The sequence below is a fragment of the Paralichthys olivaceus genome, chromosome 7 (genome assembly GCF_024713975.1).
Source record: "Paralichthys olivaceus isolate ysfri-2021 chromosome 7, ASM2471397v2, whole genome shotgun sequence".
Classification (NCBI taxonomy): domain Eukaryota; kingdom Metazoa; phylum Chordata; class Actinopteri; order Pleuronectiformes; family Paralichthyidae; genus Paralichthys; species Paralichthys olivaceus.
In genome coordinates, this window is record NC_091099.1 from 13,474,159 (window position 1) to 13,489,004 (window position 14,846).

At 40.0% G+C, this 14,846-nt stretch overlaps 3 protein-coding genes across 9 annotated transcripts in view; 1 reads left to right on the top strand and 2 right to left on the bottom strand.

The window, feature by feature from the left end:
- Positions 1-537: 537 nt before the first annotated feature.
- pstpip1a (proline-serine-threonine phosphatase interacting protein 1a) lies at positions 538-7,183 on the bottom strand. Of its 2 annotated transcripts, none has more exons than XM_069528738.1 (15): positions 6,721-7,183; positions 5,483-5,583; positions 5,322-5,396; positions 5,165-5,199; positions 4,967-5,073; positions 4,790-4,852; positions 4,312-4,416; positions 3,454-3,499; positions 3,145-3,224; positions 2,419-2,517; positions 2,222-2,318; positions 2,009-2,093; positions 1,826-1,902; positions 1,214-1,305; positions 538-1,107 (listed from the first exon to the last, which is right to left on the bottom strand). In XM_069528738.1, exons 1-15 carry the CDS (start codon positions 6,748-6,750, stop codon positions 976-978), a joined length of 1,224 nt encoding a protein of 407 aa, XP_069384839.1. In that variant the 5' UTR covers positions 6,751-7,183; the 3' UTR covers positions 538-975. The 2 variants fall into 2 exon arrangements, with proteins under 2 accessions (XP_069384839.1, XP_019934471.2); XM_020078912.2 differs by having other exon boundaries at positions 1,214-1,308.
- A 150-nt stretch (positions 7,184-7,333) lies between these two features.
- On the bottom strand, positions 7,334-11,891 carry rcn2 (reticulocalbin 2). Of its 4 annotated transcripts, none has more exons than XM_020078917.2 (8): positions 11,676-11,891; positions 9,672-9,809; positions 9,474-9,576; positions 8,812-9,008; positions 8,609-8,722; positions 8,431-8,524; positions 8,197-8,336; positions 7,334-8,065 (listed from the first exon to the last, which is right to left on the bottom strand). In XM_020078917.2, the coding sequence occupies exons 2-8, from the start codon at positions 9,807-9,809 to the stop codon at positions 7,922-7,924; spliced, it is 930 nt and encodes a 309-aa protein (XP_019934476.1). In that variant the 5' UTR covers positions 11,676-11,891; the 3' UTR covers positions 7,334-7,921. The 4 variants fall into 4 exon arrangements, with proteins under 4 accessions (XP_019934476.1, XP_019934475.1, XP_019934474.1 ...); XM_020078916.2 differs by lacking the exon at positions 11,676-11,891 and adding an exon at positions 10,236-10,304; XM_020078915.2 differs by lacking the exon at positions 11,676-11,891 and adding an exon at positions 10,161-10,254.
- The window catches only part of scaper (S-phase cyclin A-associated protein in the ER), a 58,081-nt gene continuing 54,406 nt past the window's right edge, over positions 11,172-14,846 (top strand). For 2 of the 3 annotated variants that reach the window (XM_069528735.1, XM_069528737.1), the window contains exon 1: positions 11,172-11,531. In XM_069528735.1, coding sequence (XP_069384836.1) covers positions 11,364-11,531 — 168 coding nt within the window. In that variant the 5' untranslated portion in view covers positions 11,172-11,363. Of the gene's footprint in view, positions 11,532-12,433; positions 12,630-14,846 lie in introns of those variants that run through there. The other variant, XM_069528736.1, reaches the window with a different exon arrangement.

The following is a 14,846-nucleotide window of genomic DNA, read 5'->3' on the forward strand; positions in this document are numbered from 1 at the left end:
TTACAATAATATATATATATATATATTTTTTAGCCATTATGACCGAAACCCATTCATTGGCTGGTTCCTCTGAAAGAACTGGTCTGCAGACAAGGTTCAAGTTTACCATGGGCTAAACATTTATGTAACATATACGTGTAAATATAATTGGATTCACAAGACCTTATTATATCTTTTTACCGAACATTTTGTGACCACTGAATAAACACTGTGAGCCTTCATATGAGAAGAATATTGTGTTAAAAGGAGCTCGCTTTGGTAACTCGATAAAACTCGAGTTACTCGCAGTAACCAGACACCTGTGAACCAAAGAAAGAAGACTGCTCAGCCAAGTATAGAATAGTGCTCAAGTGCATTTCAGCTCCTTCGGACTGTTGTCGTTTGGTCCAATAGTACACTTCAAGAATAGTACTCCACAGTAATTTGACCATTAGAGAGAAAAAAATTGTGATGAGAGGCCTTAACATAATAACTTAATAAATGACAATGTTGGTGGTGCCTAAAATAATTAAAAACAGAATTAGTAAGACAAATAAATGCTCATGCATAAACAAATGTTCTTTTTAGCTTTTTGAAACAAAACATTACACATAGGAATTATATACAAGATACAACATTCAGCCAAAAAGGTAGGGCTTAAAATTTAAACAATTCAATTGACCCTATTTGAATGAACATAACGCAGTGCTACATATCAGTTTCAACCAGCTGTCTGGATTTTGAGGAGCGGTAAACACAACTGGCATTGGTATGTAAAGTTATATGAGTATGTGCCACAGCAATAAATAACTCTCCATTCTACAACCTTAGAGACAGTACACACTTTTAAATGATTATGATTGCATAGGTCTGTGTTAATTGCTGTCAGACAATCCTAAACCATAAGGTGACTTTAAAGAGTGGCACTTTTACTAGACGTTTTTAGCTGATGAAGTGTAGTTGTTATTAAGTCTTACATATGACTGTCAGGTGAACTCATTCTTTAGCGAGGTAAGAGCCTGGAACCAGTCCAGCAAGGCTGTTTCTTTGCACCATCCACCAACCGTCCTGACCTTGATCCGTAACAACCACAACATCCCCAGTAGAAACAGAAAGCTCGTCATCCCCCTGAACAGAGAAATAATGACTCGAGATTATTCTCTAAGTGAACAAGTGCCAGAACTTCTGTATGTGTCTCATGAAGAGAGTTTGACATCAGAGGGAAGATGCTGACCTGTGCTTCGTAGTCATATATGACCGTGTACTCTTCACTGCTCAGTTGAGACACTTGACCAGGAATGGAAGCATACACTTCCTCTGACGTCTCTGCTGTGGAGATTATTGTGAGAAATAAGCATCAGTTCAGCTATTGTGTGGAGCCACTTAAAGGTGCAGTGTGTAGAATTTTGTGATATAGTGTTGAAATTGCATGTTGCAGCTGAACACCCCTCACCTCACCCTCTCCTTCCAAACATGTAAAAGAAACTGTGGTAGCCTTTAATTGTCATAAAAACTCAAAAGGTGTTTTAGTTTGTGGGAGATTGAGAGTCTTCCCTCCCTTCACCTCAGGTTGGTGATTGTCTGTTGTGGCTTTTGGTGGCATAGTGAGTTACAAACTCCTGTTGTGTCGGTAATGTTTGTGGTAGTGTGCGTGTATATGCATTTTAAATGCATTTCCTCTTTAATTTTTCAGTTACCCCTTGTTGCTGTAAAGAATAATAGCAGTATGTATCTCACAGTTGCTTCACACCCTGTGCTGAGAATGATGATGTGCTTGTCACACTTTTTCACACTGTCATCTCAAAGGAGATCGAAGTGTTACAGTGTAATAACTTTTGTACTTTACCAGTAGCTTGTGCAACTGGCTCATTGATGCTCAGCTTGGAGCCCGTTGAACAATTTCCCTGCAAAAGACTTGAAAACCTACAAATAATATTGAAAGGATTCACAAATTAATACTTGTAGGAGAAAAAAAAATCATGCAGTAAATTCATTAATTGTCTTCATTGTCATTCATTGCTTGTGTCACCTTTTCATGACTCCAACAAATCCAGCACTGCCGTTTCTATCAGTTGTAGCGTCCCTATCGTAGTAATTCTGGTATTCAACTGGAGCTGGGGGGAAAAAAACTTGCTTTAATGCAAAATGCAACATCTTTTTCTAGCTGTGAGATAATATTCAAATTTCCAACTTAGAATATATTCAAATCCAAACCAGGAAGGCTGCAGGTTGTATGCCTTACCCGAGGGCGTCGAGCCAATGTAATTCATCTCCACAAAGCAGTTGTTGTCTGTAATGATGTCACACTTTTCCAGTGTGTTTCTCACATCCTCGTAACACTAGAGGAGCAGTTTCAATGAGATTCCGTTATTTGCAATGTATTTGAAGGGCTTAATGAGGCAGCGTCTGGTACAGATGCGTAACAACGGCTGCACCCACCTCATCGTCTTTCACACTCTGCAGTGATAAGTGGTTGCAGTGCACCCACAAAGCGTTCCTCAGTATGCTGAGGCGGTCCTCTTCCTGCTGCTGAAACACCTGCACAACCGCAGCAAAAAGCAAGTCCCCAAGTAAATGATTAAATTGGGTTAGGGTTAAAACTTGTTTAAGTTAGATTCAATTTAGGTTTGTAAGTGGGTTAGGGTAAGTCTTTAGGAAATGTACATATGTGTGTGTGAACTTATATCTTTGAGTACAATTGAGTGAGGACATTTTGGAACTATGAGGAGATATTTTCCTGTCCTCACTGTTTGAGGGTTAAAACTTGCTTTAAGGGTTAGGGTTTGAATTAGTTCTTGGTCAGGGTTTGGCAATTAATCTGTTGTTAGGTTAAGGGGCGAGGGAATGCATTATGCCAATGAGTGCCCTCTAAAAGATAGAAGTGTGTGTGTTTCAACGACCATAAATTGCTGAATAATGTAGAATGGCTGCCTCCTCAGCGTGGCAGGAGGGAGGCTCAGTTGCCCAGAAACATTTTATATAGATGAGTGACTCATACCGTGTTCTGATAATAGGAAGTATTACACAATATCACTGACAAAACAGCACTCGGGTATTACCACTTTTGGTTCAAGTCTGTACATTTTAAGATGTGTTAAGCTCTAGTGTATATTCCTCAACTGATAAATACTATAGGAGGAGAAAAGCAGAACCTCTGTACTTTACCTCACATGTGTTGATGTGTGTTGACTCCCATTCTTGACGGATATTGTCAAGCTGTTCAATGTTTGACATGTATTGTTTCTCTAAAGACAAAAAGAAAACAATTTTTTAAAAGAGAAGGTACATATAACATTTATTATTATTACATATGCCAAAACCACAGTATATCGGTTTATATCTCAACCCATATCTATCTCCATGAAATGTAAATTAATGCGACCATTTTTAAAAAACAATGAATTGCAGTGTACTACAAAACAGATCAGATAAATGTTTTTGGTGGCATAGTAGATCTCATTATTTTGTCCTTACCAGCTTCCTCAGCAGCTTCTCTGCACTGCTTAGATTTATTGTTCATCTGAAAAAGTAGGAAAATTATAAAATGACATAAACCTGTAGTTTTCCCAATAAACTGCAATGTTTTTTTGTTTGTTTAGTTCATTTTGTTACATGATTGATGCAAATTCCATTAAATAGCAAAACCCACAACAGAAATGATTAAATCAATGTCAAAAATGAATGAATTTCACAATTTCTCAAAGTGTTGTGGAGTAACTGGACCAACTGTCAGTGTGGTTTCAGAAATCGCATTTGCCAACAACAGCAAAACTATATGTATGTTCTACTTAATGGTATTTAAGTGTGTAAAATACAACTGTATCTGAAGTTAGCATTTGCTAAAAACAAGTATTGATAATGAAGTGTTTTCAAATGTTAGGGACATTTAAATTGTGTACAAAAAGAATGAATAGCACATACAGTTGTATAGTCAACAATATAGTTACTACATTTTCTTATTCCTCTCATGAACATAAAAACTATTCTTCACCATTTCAATCATAAAAAATAATAAATGTGGCGCTTGCCTGAAAAATGCAAAGACTGAGACAGAAGTAGGGGGGATTTGGAGATGTGAAATGTATTAATTAATTAATTGATTAATACTTTAATTATATTAAAATATTATTATATTTACACTGGGATGTTTGGCTGTCACTGTGTACAATGCTTTATGAGCAGAGGTTGACTCTATAAGGCTGTTTTCACATACGTCTGCATAAAAGCGAATGTTTCTCTGCTGCTGGAAGCAAGATGTAGGAGTGAAGTTACAGTCGCTAGATGACAATGGAAGGATGACACACACGCACACACACCCCAGCAAAGATTTACCTTCTCTATCTGTTTGGGTGTCGCTGTGGGAGTGTTGCCCATCTTCTCAGCCGACTGCTCTGCCTCATCTGCCTCTCTGCAGCGCTGCTCGTAGCATTTTTTAGACTGGGAGGGAAGCAGAATAGAAACCATATGAAACCAAAACACACATGCTTTGTTCATCCACACTTCTATGAACCCTTGGGGTGGGGGAGTGGTGGTGTGGAGGATGGCAGGAAAACAAACTGCAGCAACCAAGAGCTCACTTCCTTCTTCTGAGTAGAGAAGCATGGTATCGGGGTCCTTAATGTGGATATTCACTCTTCATATCTGCAAAACCGTCTTCCGCTCACACGTCAGCAGAGCAATGCCTCTCTAATCACTTAAATTATACCTCCAACACAAAATATAAGCCTCAAAATTTAACTATATAATAAACATTTAATGGCTGAAAAGAGAGACAATTCTTGCACATTAAGATAATATGAATTGACCTTACTTCTATTGTTTTCTTGTAGAGGGAGACTTTAGTTTTCTGGACCTTCTCCATTATGATTTCGAACTAAAGGATCATGTATACGTTCCAAAAAAAAAAAAAATAGGTCATTGTCATCATCAGAAAAAAATCTCTCTTTATAGATTTCCTGTGTATGCAAATGAGAAAAATCATGCTTACCTTTTTCCTGTGTTCTTTCTGTCGGTCTCTGAACTGCTCCATCCTCTTCACCTCGTCTTTCAGGTGGCCAGAGAGCTGAATGTGCAAGTTTCCTATATTCTCAATTTCTAATAAATTACCAAAACACATCAATGAAAAAAAATAACTCGTGTATGGACGCCGTTAAACAATGATACAGGAAACAAAAACTGTGCTCACGTTTCTTCATTTCATCGAAAGATATTCTCAAAGTGCTGTGAAAACAAAAGGAACACAGGGGGGCCTTAATATACTAAAATGTAATGTACTGAAATGTAGAAGAGGAAGAAATACTGATGAGGGCATTGATGTTCAAATCCTACACCCCCACACTTACCAGATCTCATTTAACCCTCCAGCCTTGCGGGCGATGGTGATCAGTTCCTTGCCATATTTCTCCTCTGCCGTTGCCCTGCACAACCACAAAACAGGTGAACCACACGTCATCGAGGCCAATCTCTGCATTCATGTGCGATTTACCCAAATGTTTGAGCCCACCTCATTTTCAAGAGCTCCTCCATGTCTTTGCACGTCCGTCGGCCATCATTAAGCCTCTGAATTATAGTCTCATACCCACAATTGCTGATGAAGTCCACTCCCTGTAGTTACACAGATACCAGACAATGTTCTCAGAGAAGCTTGCACAGTGTTCAATTTTGATGTAAAAGTCAAAAATCAATCTGGTAAATGCAAAATGTTTCATGTCAACTAGGAAGAACGTTTTGATGCTGCATATTGTTTGATATCTTAAAATAGACCCACATGACCTATGCATAGATCCAAAGGACGATATGACGAGATATCATTGAATACTCACTGAGACTATTTTTGGTATCTCACGAACAATGGAAATTATTGCAGGGGGTTGCTGTGGTCTGAATAGAAAACCACCAAGCGAAAAAAGTGAACTTGAATAAAAGTATTTTGACTAATGTGGAAATAAAATTGATGCTGATATTTCTATGATATGAGTGATTGACATTTTGCACAGAATTACTGATAACAGGATGTTAATAAAGAGGAAAAGGAAGCACAGTGCCGTGCAGTAAACCGAAGCTGCAGAGTTCGACTGATTGTTCATTCTCAGCAACCAGTTCTGGATTCTTTTTTCATGGTTACGGTGTTAAATTTGATCTGTGTCTGTAACAGGTGACATTGACACTTTGAGTTTTGGTGTGCTGCACTGTCACACACAATTTAATAGGGTTTATGTACAGAAACAGTGCATCACAAACACATTAAAAGGAAAAGATTGGCCTGTACTGATCTGTATCTGAAGTGATGATAAAGATCAAACATTTGCCACCATGTTAGCTATAATAAGTTACTTATTGAGACTATTTTTGGTGTCTCATCTGCAATGGAAATTGTGGCAGGATGTTGCTGGGTTTTGAATAGAAAACCTTCATACGCAATTAAAAAAAGTTGCACAGACAAAGAAATCCTTAGCTTCTGTTTTTGAAACTGTAGAATGACTGCAAAGATAAAAAGCAGTGTTTTTGCTCACATCACTGAAATAAAAGGTAGTTACAGATGTTACAGATAATCCACCTGGAGCATCTTAAGTGAAAACTGTCCAGACCAAATAAAAGGTATAGATACAGTAGAATGAAAACTTAAAAAAACTTTACCAAACATACTGAACACAAAGCTCATTTTACACCTCAGTCAAAACTCACGATCAACTTAAAAACACAACAAAAAGAGCGCGTATTCATAGCATGACACAAACTCACCCAGAAGGCATCTTTAAATTGTAAAGTCATCTTGGCAGTGGGGTAAAAACAGTCCCTGCTTCAGAATCCACTCAACTTTAAGTCACTTTACTAAACCCAGCAGGGAAACAGGCTGCTGCTGCTGCTGCTGCGGCTGCGGCTCATGAGAATGAAACAGATCATGACACATTCAGGAAACCAGCCTTAAAACAGCCACACACACTTACTAACTCATTTGATTTAAATGAGGAAGAGCTGAAACGTGTCAGGCTGATCCTCGTGTCATTTCACTTTGTTCAAAGGGACAAGGAAAAATGATCCATGGTGACATTTCTTCAAATACACAGCAAACAAACTCCAATTTCTTTCATGATAATTAACAGAAGTGTTGGTTTGAACATAAAAATGTGTGGAATTTAAAGAAGTGGTTTTACTGTATGGCAGTGATTCTCAATCTGAGGTATCGACGGCCATGGGTGTCGCAAAATCATTTCTGGGGTCGTCAAAATGAAATGGCATATTTTAGACAGGGAATTGATTTTTATATCAAATTGCCTTAACCAGTAATAAGATCTGCTTTAGAATGGATGTTACTGAGTGTGTTTGTGAGAGTCAAAGTCTGTGTGCACAGGAGTTAGAGCTTGGACAAAAATGTTTTACTTCACTCAACAAACTTAACAATTGGGAAACTGGCTTTATGCACTTAAAGAAACTTTCAAGAACGACCCCGTGAGCAGCCAGATGTTGTGTTCTGGCCACACAACAGCTGCCTGATCGCTCAGCTGAAGAGAAAAAAATTTGTTTATCACACTACACATCATGTGCCTTACGACTAATTTACTCTTACAGTGAGAAGTCAAAAATGTAAAGCAAAGAATCATAGCAGACGACAGTGCAGAGATACACTTTCAGCAGACTGATTACACTGGGGGGTCATGACATGAAAATCTTGAGAACCACAGCTGTCCTGTGTAATACAACATCTCTGCAACACACACTATTTTGAGAAGTCTCTATGTATATGAGGTTCTGAAAACCACTCTGGGCATTTTGCAATAAATGTTTCCTGTTATTTTGTCAATGTCATTTGCTTCTGCACGCTGATCACACTCCGATGTGGACATCTCTCTCCAGAGAGTGAATCGCATGACTTACGTTACCGTAAAACTAGATCTACGTGGAATCAAATGATAAAACTCTACAACAAGCTTAGAAACTGCAGTTATAATTCATCATGTGATACATGCAGCTGTCTGCCATAGTCTGTCACTTCACTGTTCATGAACGTCTCTTGATTTTTCAAAACTTCCGCCTGTGAGATCTGTCCGTCTCCGTCGCTGTCCATTTCCTTGATGAGGTGAAGAGCCTGTTGACAACAAAGAGGAACTTTTATCCTCATATCACAGATGATGAATAATAGGGATCCTCCAAATACATCATATGTATTAAAGCTCAATCCAGTTTTAACCTGTTTAGGTTTATCAAATGTGGCTTTACCTCTTCTCTTGCTGAACCGTAGCTGTTAGGCGCAACCCAACGGAGCTGCTCCTCTCGATTCAACCTGCCGTCCTTGTCTTGATCGTAGAGATCTTTAAACCGCACAGTTTCCTCAATCTCCCACTGTGAAGGGGGACCCTCTGATTAAGAATAATATAAAGTGATAACTCTGCATTGGTGATAAAAATTGAGTAACACATTATTCTATGCTTAAAAAAATCTCGGTGTCCTCACCATCACCACGGAGATCTCCAATAAATTCACTTAGATTGATGAATCCATCTTTATCTGTGTCATATTCACTCAACACATCTTCAATGGCGAAATCCTATTGGAGAAAATATTTAAATTATCTAACTGTGACATGAAACAGATATGAAACTCTTGTAAAAGGAAGTTAAACTTGTCTTACAGCCATGTGATCCACTTCAGACGGGTGTGTGAAGGCAAGAAACTCAGTTACATTAAGGCCGGGTCTGCCGTCCACATCGGCAAAGTCAAAGCGCCGTCTCTCCTTCAGGTGGAGCTAAAGGAGATATGAGCCTGTTTTAATTTCACATGGTTTAGGATGTGGCCCAGTATGAATATTTACTGAAGGATAAAAGTGAGCCTTACGTGTCTGAGAGACTCTTGCTCTGGATCCTCCAGCACGGTGCTGTCGTCAAAACTGATGAGCTGGTCGTGAGCAACCGTGTTGTATTCCGCCCATGTAACGGCACCATCTTTGTCAGTGTCAAACTCAGGGAATCGCTCCTCTGCATCTTCCAGAGCATATTTTCTGTAGACGTGCTGAATCCACAGTGTAATCTCCTCTGTGGGAGAAAAAAAACACAGAGCAGGATGAGCATAAAGTTTAAAAGAGCGCTATCAATATAATCAGCTGATGTGATATTGGTATCTGAACAATACACAGGAATAAATCAAATAAAAACTTTTATTTTACAGAATATTCAATGCACAAAAGATTGTATTTTTGTAAAAAATAGTTTGTTTTCTTTATTATATTTTATTTCTGTTCTATACATTCGGTTGTATTTACACTTTCTTTTAATTTATAGTTCTTTTTAATAAAATGTGTGCATAAACTGTCAAGCCTCAATTACATTTATTTGTCATAAGGGTTTGATAAAAACATTTTAGGAATCCTTGCAAATTGTTTTTAGTATATATATATATATATATATACATATATATATGTATATATATATATATATATATATTGACCGATATATTCATCTTCACTATCTTTCTTAAAATTGAATGAAACATAAATGTACCTGCACTCAGCAGATTGTTGGCGTTTGTGTCGATCTTCTTTACAATTTCCATCATCTTTTTCCTCTGTTCTACAGGGCTAAGTTTCTTGATCTCCTCCGTGTCCTACAGGTGGAGGAAATCAGTGAAGCACAGAGTGAGCAGGTGATGAATGAAACTGAAGAGTGTAAAAAATAAATATATTAAAAATCAACAATGACCTCATCTCCCAGCAGGACATTCAGGTCGTGTTCAGGGTTGTGCTGCTGGCCAATATAATGATCCTCATGAAGATGCTTATGAGTTTGTCCAAGTCCAAACTGGAGAAACAGCAACAGCAGCAGTGCAGAGGACGCCATCTGCTGATCAACACAATGAATGCAACAAACAGCAAAAGGCTTTTAGTGGGTTAACGTCCCTGGTGAAACATAAAATGACCAGAGCTCAACAGAGTGACCCTGTGGCCATCTGCTGGTGAAAGTTCAGACAAACTAAACCTAACGTGTGAGTCTCGATCGTGCTGAGTTATAATGAAACCGGACGACTTCACAGAAACTGGTCCAAAAAACAACTGACGCTGCTTTAGTTGTGTTTAGTTCCTGGTTGGGTTGAAAACGATTGAGAGAACAAGACAGAGACATTCCAGCAGATCTGAGGGTAAAACTGAAACATTAGTCTAATCAATAGAGACAGTTATAAACATCACAAACAAGCATTTCCTGAAGTTATTGAGACGATGCTGAAGATGATGTCAATGTGTTAACGTGAGAAGATGTTGTTATTACCGCGGGAGGTTCTCCACACAAATGATGACATCACTTACTCTCTTTTATTCTGGAGTTAAACACTTCCGGGTTTAAACTTCAAAATTAGTGTCATGTTATAATGGAAACTACTGAATGAAGCTATTATAAGCACACACACACAAACACACACACATACTACATCCCACTACAAAATCTGAATACTTCTGGAATATGATGCTCCACATTATAAACAGAAAATAATACATTAAATAGGTCTGGGGGTCTGACCTATTAGCTATTTATACAGGATCCACTGATGTTGATATTCTGCAGAAAAGGTGAATTTTATTAGACACATTAAAGTCAAACTGATGCCAACAGCCATATAATAATTTCTACCTTTTTAAAAAAGATTATAATGTTCAATTTTAATTGTACCCCTTTCAGTTATTCTGATTCAAATGTATGGTCATTTGTTGAAGTCTTATGTTACAGTTGTTTGTATGATTTTGTCCACACTATTTATGGCAATGTGGGGTAAGAAAACATCTCTTTGTATTATGCTATGCTAGTTTAACTTAAGTTATCTGTAACTACAAATTGCAACAGGAGATGGATGAACATGGGAGTTTTGGAGCCCATCAGGGTCATTGTCCACTGGATAAATAGTAGAAATCCCACAAACTGTTACTATAAGCTGTGTACAGTTACAATTAGCGTAAGCATATGACGCCATAGCATGTAATGATCGGCCCTCGGGAACTAGTGAACAGTATGAATACTGGTGTAGTGAGCTTGATTCTCTTCACTCGAAATGTTTTTATTCCCCAACAATGCTTTTATTTTGAAGGCTGGCTCACTGTTTGGTCTGTGTAGTTGACTTTACAAACAAACGTCCCGCCCAATCATCATGGTTGCCATGGTAGACCGTCTGAAGTTCCGCCCAGTGAGAATCTTTCCCACCCGTTATTCTGTATCTGATTGGCTGGTGCGCGTGTTGCTTCCGTGTCACTGTGAATTCATTGGATGGGCCCAACGCCAGTCAGAACTACAACTGAAAAGACTTCCTGGTTAGGTTGTCCTAGCCGTCTGGCATGAATGTCCATCAACTTTAACCGGAGACTTTCCTTTATCGCCGCCTGAGCATTCAAAACGCACCGCGGGTCGATGTCCAAAGACAACCGCCATGACGGTCGACGGCGCGGCGCCGGGCAGCACCGCCTCGGCCCCAGGGTTAGCCAAGGCGGGGACGGGAGGGAGAGGTCTGGCAGCAACAGCCCCGGCTCCTCGCATGGAGGAGGCAAAAGCAAGAATACACCCACATCCGCGTTGAAGGTGAGACACGGGTCGTTAGAGAGCTGGAAACCTCACAACAAAGATGTCCTGCTAGCAAGCTTGAGCTAAGTGTCTGGACCGTTGAGGAGGGGTTCGCCTAGCTAGCTGCTCTGCTAGTGAAGGAGCGTTTTTAGGTCACCTTACCCTCTGGAGGTGTGGTGTTGTCAGTTCTGATGGCCTCCTGGGTTCCTGAGATGTTTCTCCCTCCCTCAGTGCTGAGGATGATAAATGACCTTGTGAGATGTGTGATTGGGCTCAAGTGATCTGTGAAGTCTTTGTGTGTATAAATGTGTTCGTCATGTCATCATTAAAGCGTGGTTGTGACTTTAGGGGGAGTGGTGTGTAGGCTCACAGGAGACTGAAGTCTGCATCAGATGACAGATGACGAGGTATCCTGTGTGTTCTTATTGTGCCAGTGGCTAGCAAGTTTGCAGTGTGTGTTTCCATTTGCACACACAGTCAGACCATGTGTTTTGTTTTGTCGCCCCAGCAGCCCATGAATCATCAAGTGCATCCAGACCAATCAGATCCAGAGCATCACTCAGTGACACACACACACACACACACACACACACACACACACACACACACTTACTGTGCCTGCAGCTATACTCTCATCACTGGCATCATTGGGGGGGCCAAGCGGCAGGCCTGCTGTGTGCACATGACTGCGCAGTGTTGTGGTGGAGAGAGAGCGAGAGATGAGAAACAGAGTGAGACTGGCGGCTCGGATGCAGAGCAGGGGGAGCAGTGCAGAGATGCTTTAAATATAGGAAGCTGCAGAAGAGGGTGCAAGGCAGACAGACAGCAGCAGCAGCAGCAGCAGGCAGTGAGGTGGGCCTAAGAAGTGGCCTGGGCCGCAGGGCACTTGTCCCTTTCAGTCGCTACTGGGAGAGGAGTTGACACAGCTGGGCAAGTTGCTATAGCAGTTTGGACTACACAGTAGGAGTCTATTTTGGTCCAGCCGTCAGATGACGATGTCACCTTGCACAAGTGGCACTGCTGGTGAGGGGGAACAGGTTGCCTGAAGTGGGCTGCAAAAGTATGTCAGGGGTGGACAAGGACGAGGAACCTACTCACAGGCTGTACTTCTACTCTGTATGTACCCTCTAATCTTTTAATTTTTCCTCTGTGTCTTTCCTAATGAGCTAGAGATCACCCTCTGTCTTGCTACTTGCAACTGTTTGTAGACCATGCCAAAGGGAAACCTTACACTCGCCCCTTACTCAGCACAGTCTATAAAATAAGCACCCTCTCTAGTGCATGTGGAAGTAGGACTGCCTGGCCAGGGAATAAAGCAGGAGCTGGGCTTCACTGTCTATCTTATTATTCCACTGTGCAGACCAGGAGACAGCTTGTTTGCAGCTGATTAAGTGGATCAAGAGAGTGTTGCTTTAATCCCTTTTTCCCCCTCTGGCTGCCACTCTCAGACAGCCATCAGTTGTGAGAAGGGTATTTTCACAACACTCCTCCAAGGGGCTGTCAAGCTCAGGAAACATAGAGTAAATATCTACCGTGTATATGCACGATGGGGCATTGATGCTGACCCACCTCGCTAGTTCTTTCTCATTATCAGCAGAACCTGTGCTGTTTGATATTCTTTTTATCTCTTTGTAGCCTGGTTCTACTCGGCAGAATAAAGCACAGGCCACTCGACATGTTAAGAATTTTGCTCGGCAAAAGTAGGTCAGCTGGATATCTCCCTTAGGGACATTAAATAGTATCTGACCAATACACGCATGCTGTTTCTACACGTGTTATGCCTAATGAGCCATGTTCACATTATTCTAATACCCTTGAAGTACAGTCTAAAACATTACATACATAAACAAAGGAGTAATTCTCACTTGTTTTCTCAAAGCCTTAGAGAAGAACTGTATCCCTCATACTGTGCATTCAAATGCAGGGATCATGCAGGGATATGCTTTTTTGCCTGAATAGTGTTGCTTGTGAGAGACAGCCATGGACGAAGAGAACGGTTTGTTCCATGACTCATTCACTTAAGAGGAGAGCTAGCTCTCGATTTTTTTTGTGTCAGTCAGAGGTAGTGATGTATTTTAAATCTGAAACCACGTCTTACTGAAATAGCAGTGTTTTGGTCTGGATTTCTGTCACCCTTAAATTTAAATCATTCATGAACACTATAGAGAAGCAGTGCAGGCCATTCTGCTGGAAGAGGGAGCATAGTGAGTGGAGGATCCACAATGATGAGCATCTAGTTATTAGCTTCTGTATTGTTGTGTAACCAAATTGCCAGGAGTCAAACTGTAGTGATGTGAGATTACAAAGGCAAATGATACAGGGGACGGCACAGGGTACATTGTGAATTGTGAAGTGTTTTGTGATTGCTTTGTAAAAATGCAGTTGTTATTATGATTGTTGAGATTTACAGTAACTTATGTTTCTCTGTGTGATGGGGATACAGGATACATGTTGATGCCATGTTTCATCTTCATTTTACATCAGTAAAAGCTGTGAAGAATGACATCTGCAGCATTTATTTTGGTCCACAGTGTCTGCTGCACCCGAGGTTAAAGTCGAGCTCATTGATGCATATTCAATGTGTAGGTCAACCATGATGCATTCTGGGAACAAAGCGGGTTAAGAGCTTCTGCCTGTGACTGTTTCTTGTCAATTTTTACACAGTATGTTTAATGTGTGCTCTGCTGTGGCATCAACCCTTGCTCACACCCTCATACCAGGGTTGGACTAATATTTGAAACAACATATCGGAATGCTCTCTTGTGGAATAATGTAACCAAGTTTAGATTTTTATGAATTTACATTTTCTTTTTCTAGTCGCAATTAGTACTTATTTTAAGTAATTGAAAAACTGAGTCAGGCTCTGTCCTCCAAATATGGTTAGTTCTGGTTAAAAAAAAAAAAGATGGATAAAAAGCCCAAAGTTGAGGCTTCAAAACAGCAGTTCACAAACCAATGGGTGACATCATGGTGGGTTATAGTATATCAGGCTTTTCCTATTCAGGAAATACTTGTTTTGGTGTCTTCATAGGATTTGTTGACAATAATAAAAAAAAAATTTTTTTTTGACAAAACTAATTTAAACTGACCACAAATCAGGTTATTCAACTAATGTGATGATGTTTTTAAGTGGCCTCATTTCTGCCTTAAGCCCCATAATGTGACACAATATGTGGTGAACTTGGTGGACAACATGGGTCATCTCAGCCTCATGTCCATTATTCCACAGAAGTCACTTGTGTTTTTCTTGCAACATACCATGCAAAATTCCCTAATGTGATATTAGCCTTGTTTTTGGCCACAGATCATATCACATTGGAAGTCACTTCATCT

What these genes read in the sequence shown, in the direction of transcription:
- pstpip1a (XM_020078912.2), bottom strand. Translation starts at nt 6,750, where the DNA reads ATGACTTTACAATTTAAAGATGCCTTCTGG. An exon ending in AGAAAGAACACAGGAAAAAG is followed by an intron (nt 4,853 to 4,966) that starts GTAAGCATGATT and finishes ATGATCCTTTAG; the next exon opens with TTCGAAATCATAATGGAGAA. An exon ending in GCCAGTTGCACAAGCTACTG is followed by an intron (nt 1,309 to 1,825) that starts GTAAAGTACAAA and finishes TAATCTCCACAG; the next exon opens with CAGAGACGTCAGAGGAAGTG.
- rcn2 (XM_020078915.2), bottom strand. An exon ending in ATGTCCTGCTGGGAGATGAG is followed by an intron (nt 9,577 to 9,671) that starts GTCATTGTTGAT and finishes CTCCACCTGTAG; the next exon opens with GACACGGAGGAGATCAAGAA. An exon ending in ACGGTTCAGCAAGAGAAGAG is followed by an intron (nt 8,066 to 8,196) that starts GTAAAGCCACAT and finishes TGTTGTCAACAG; the next exon opens with GCTCTTCACCTCATCAAGGA.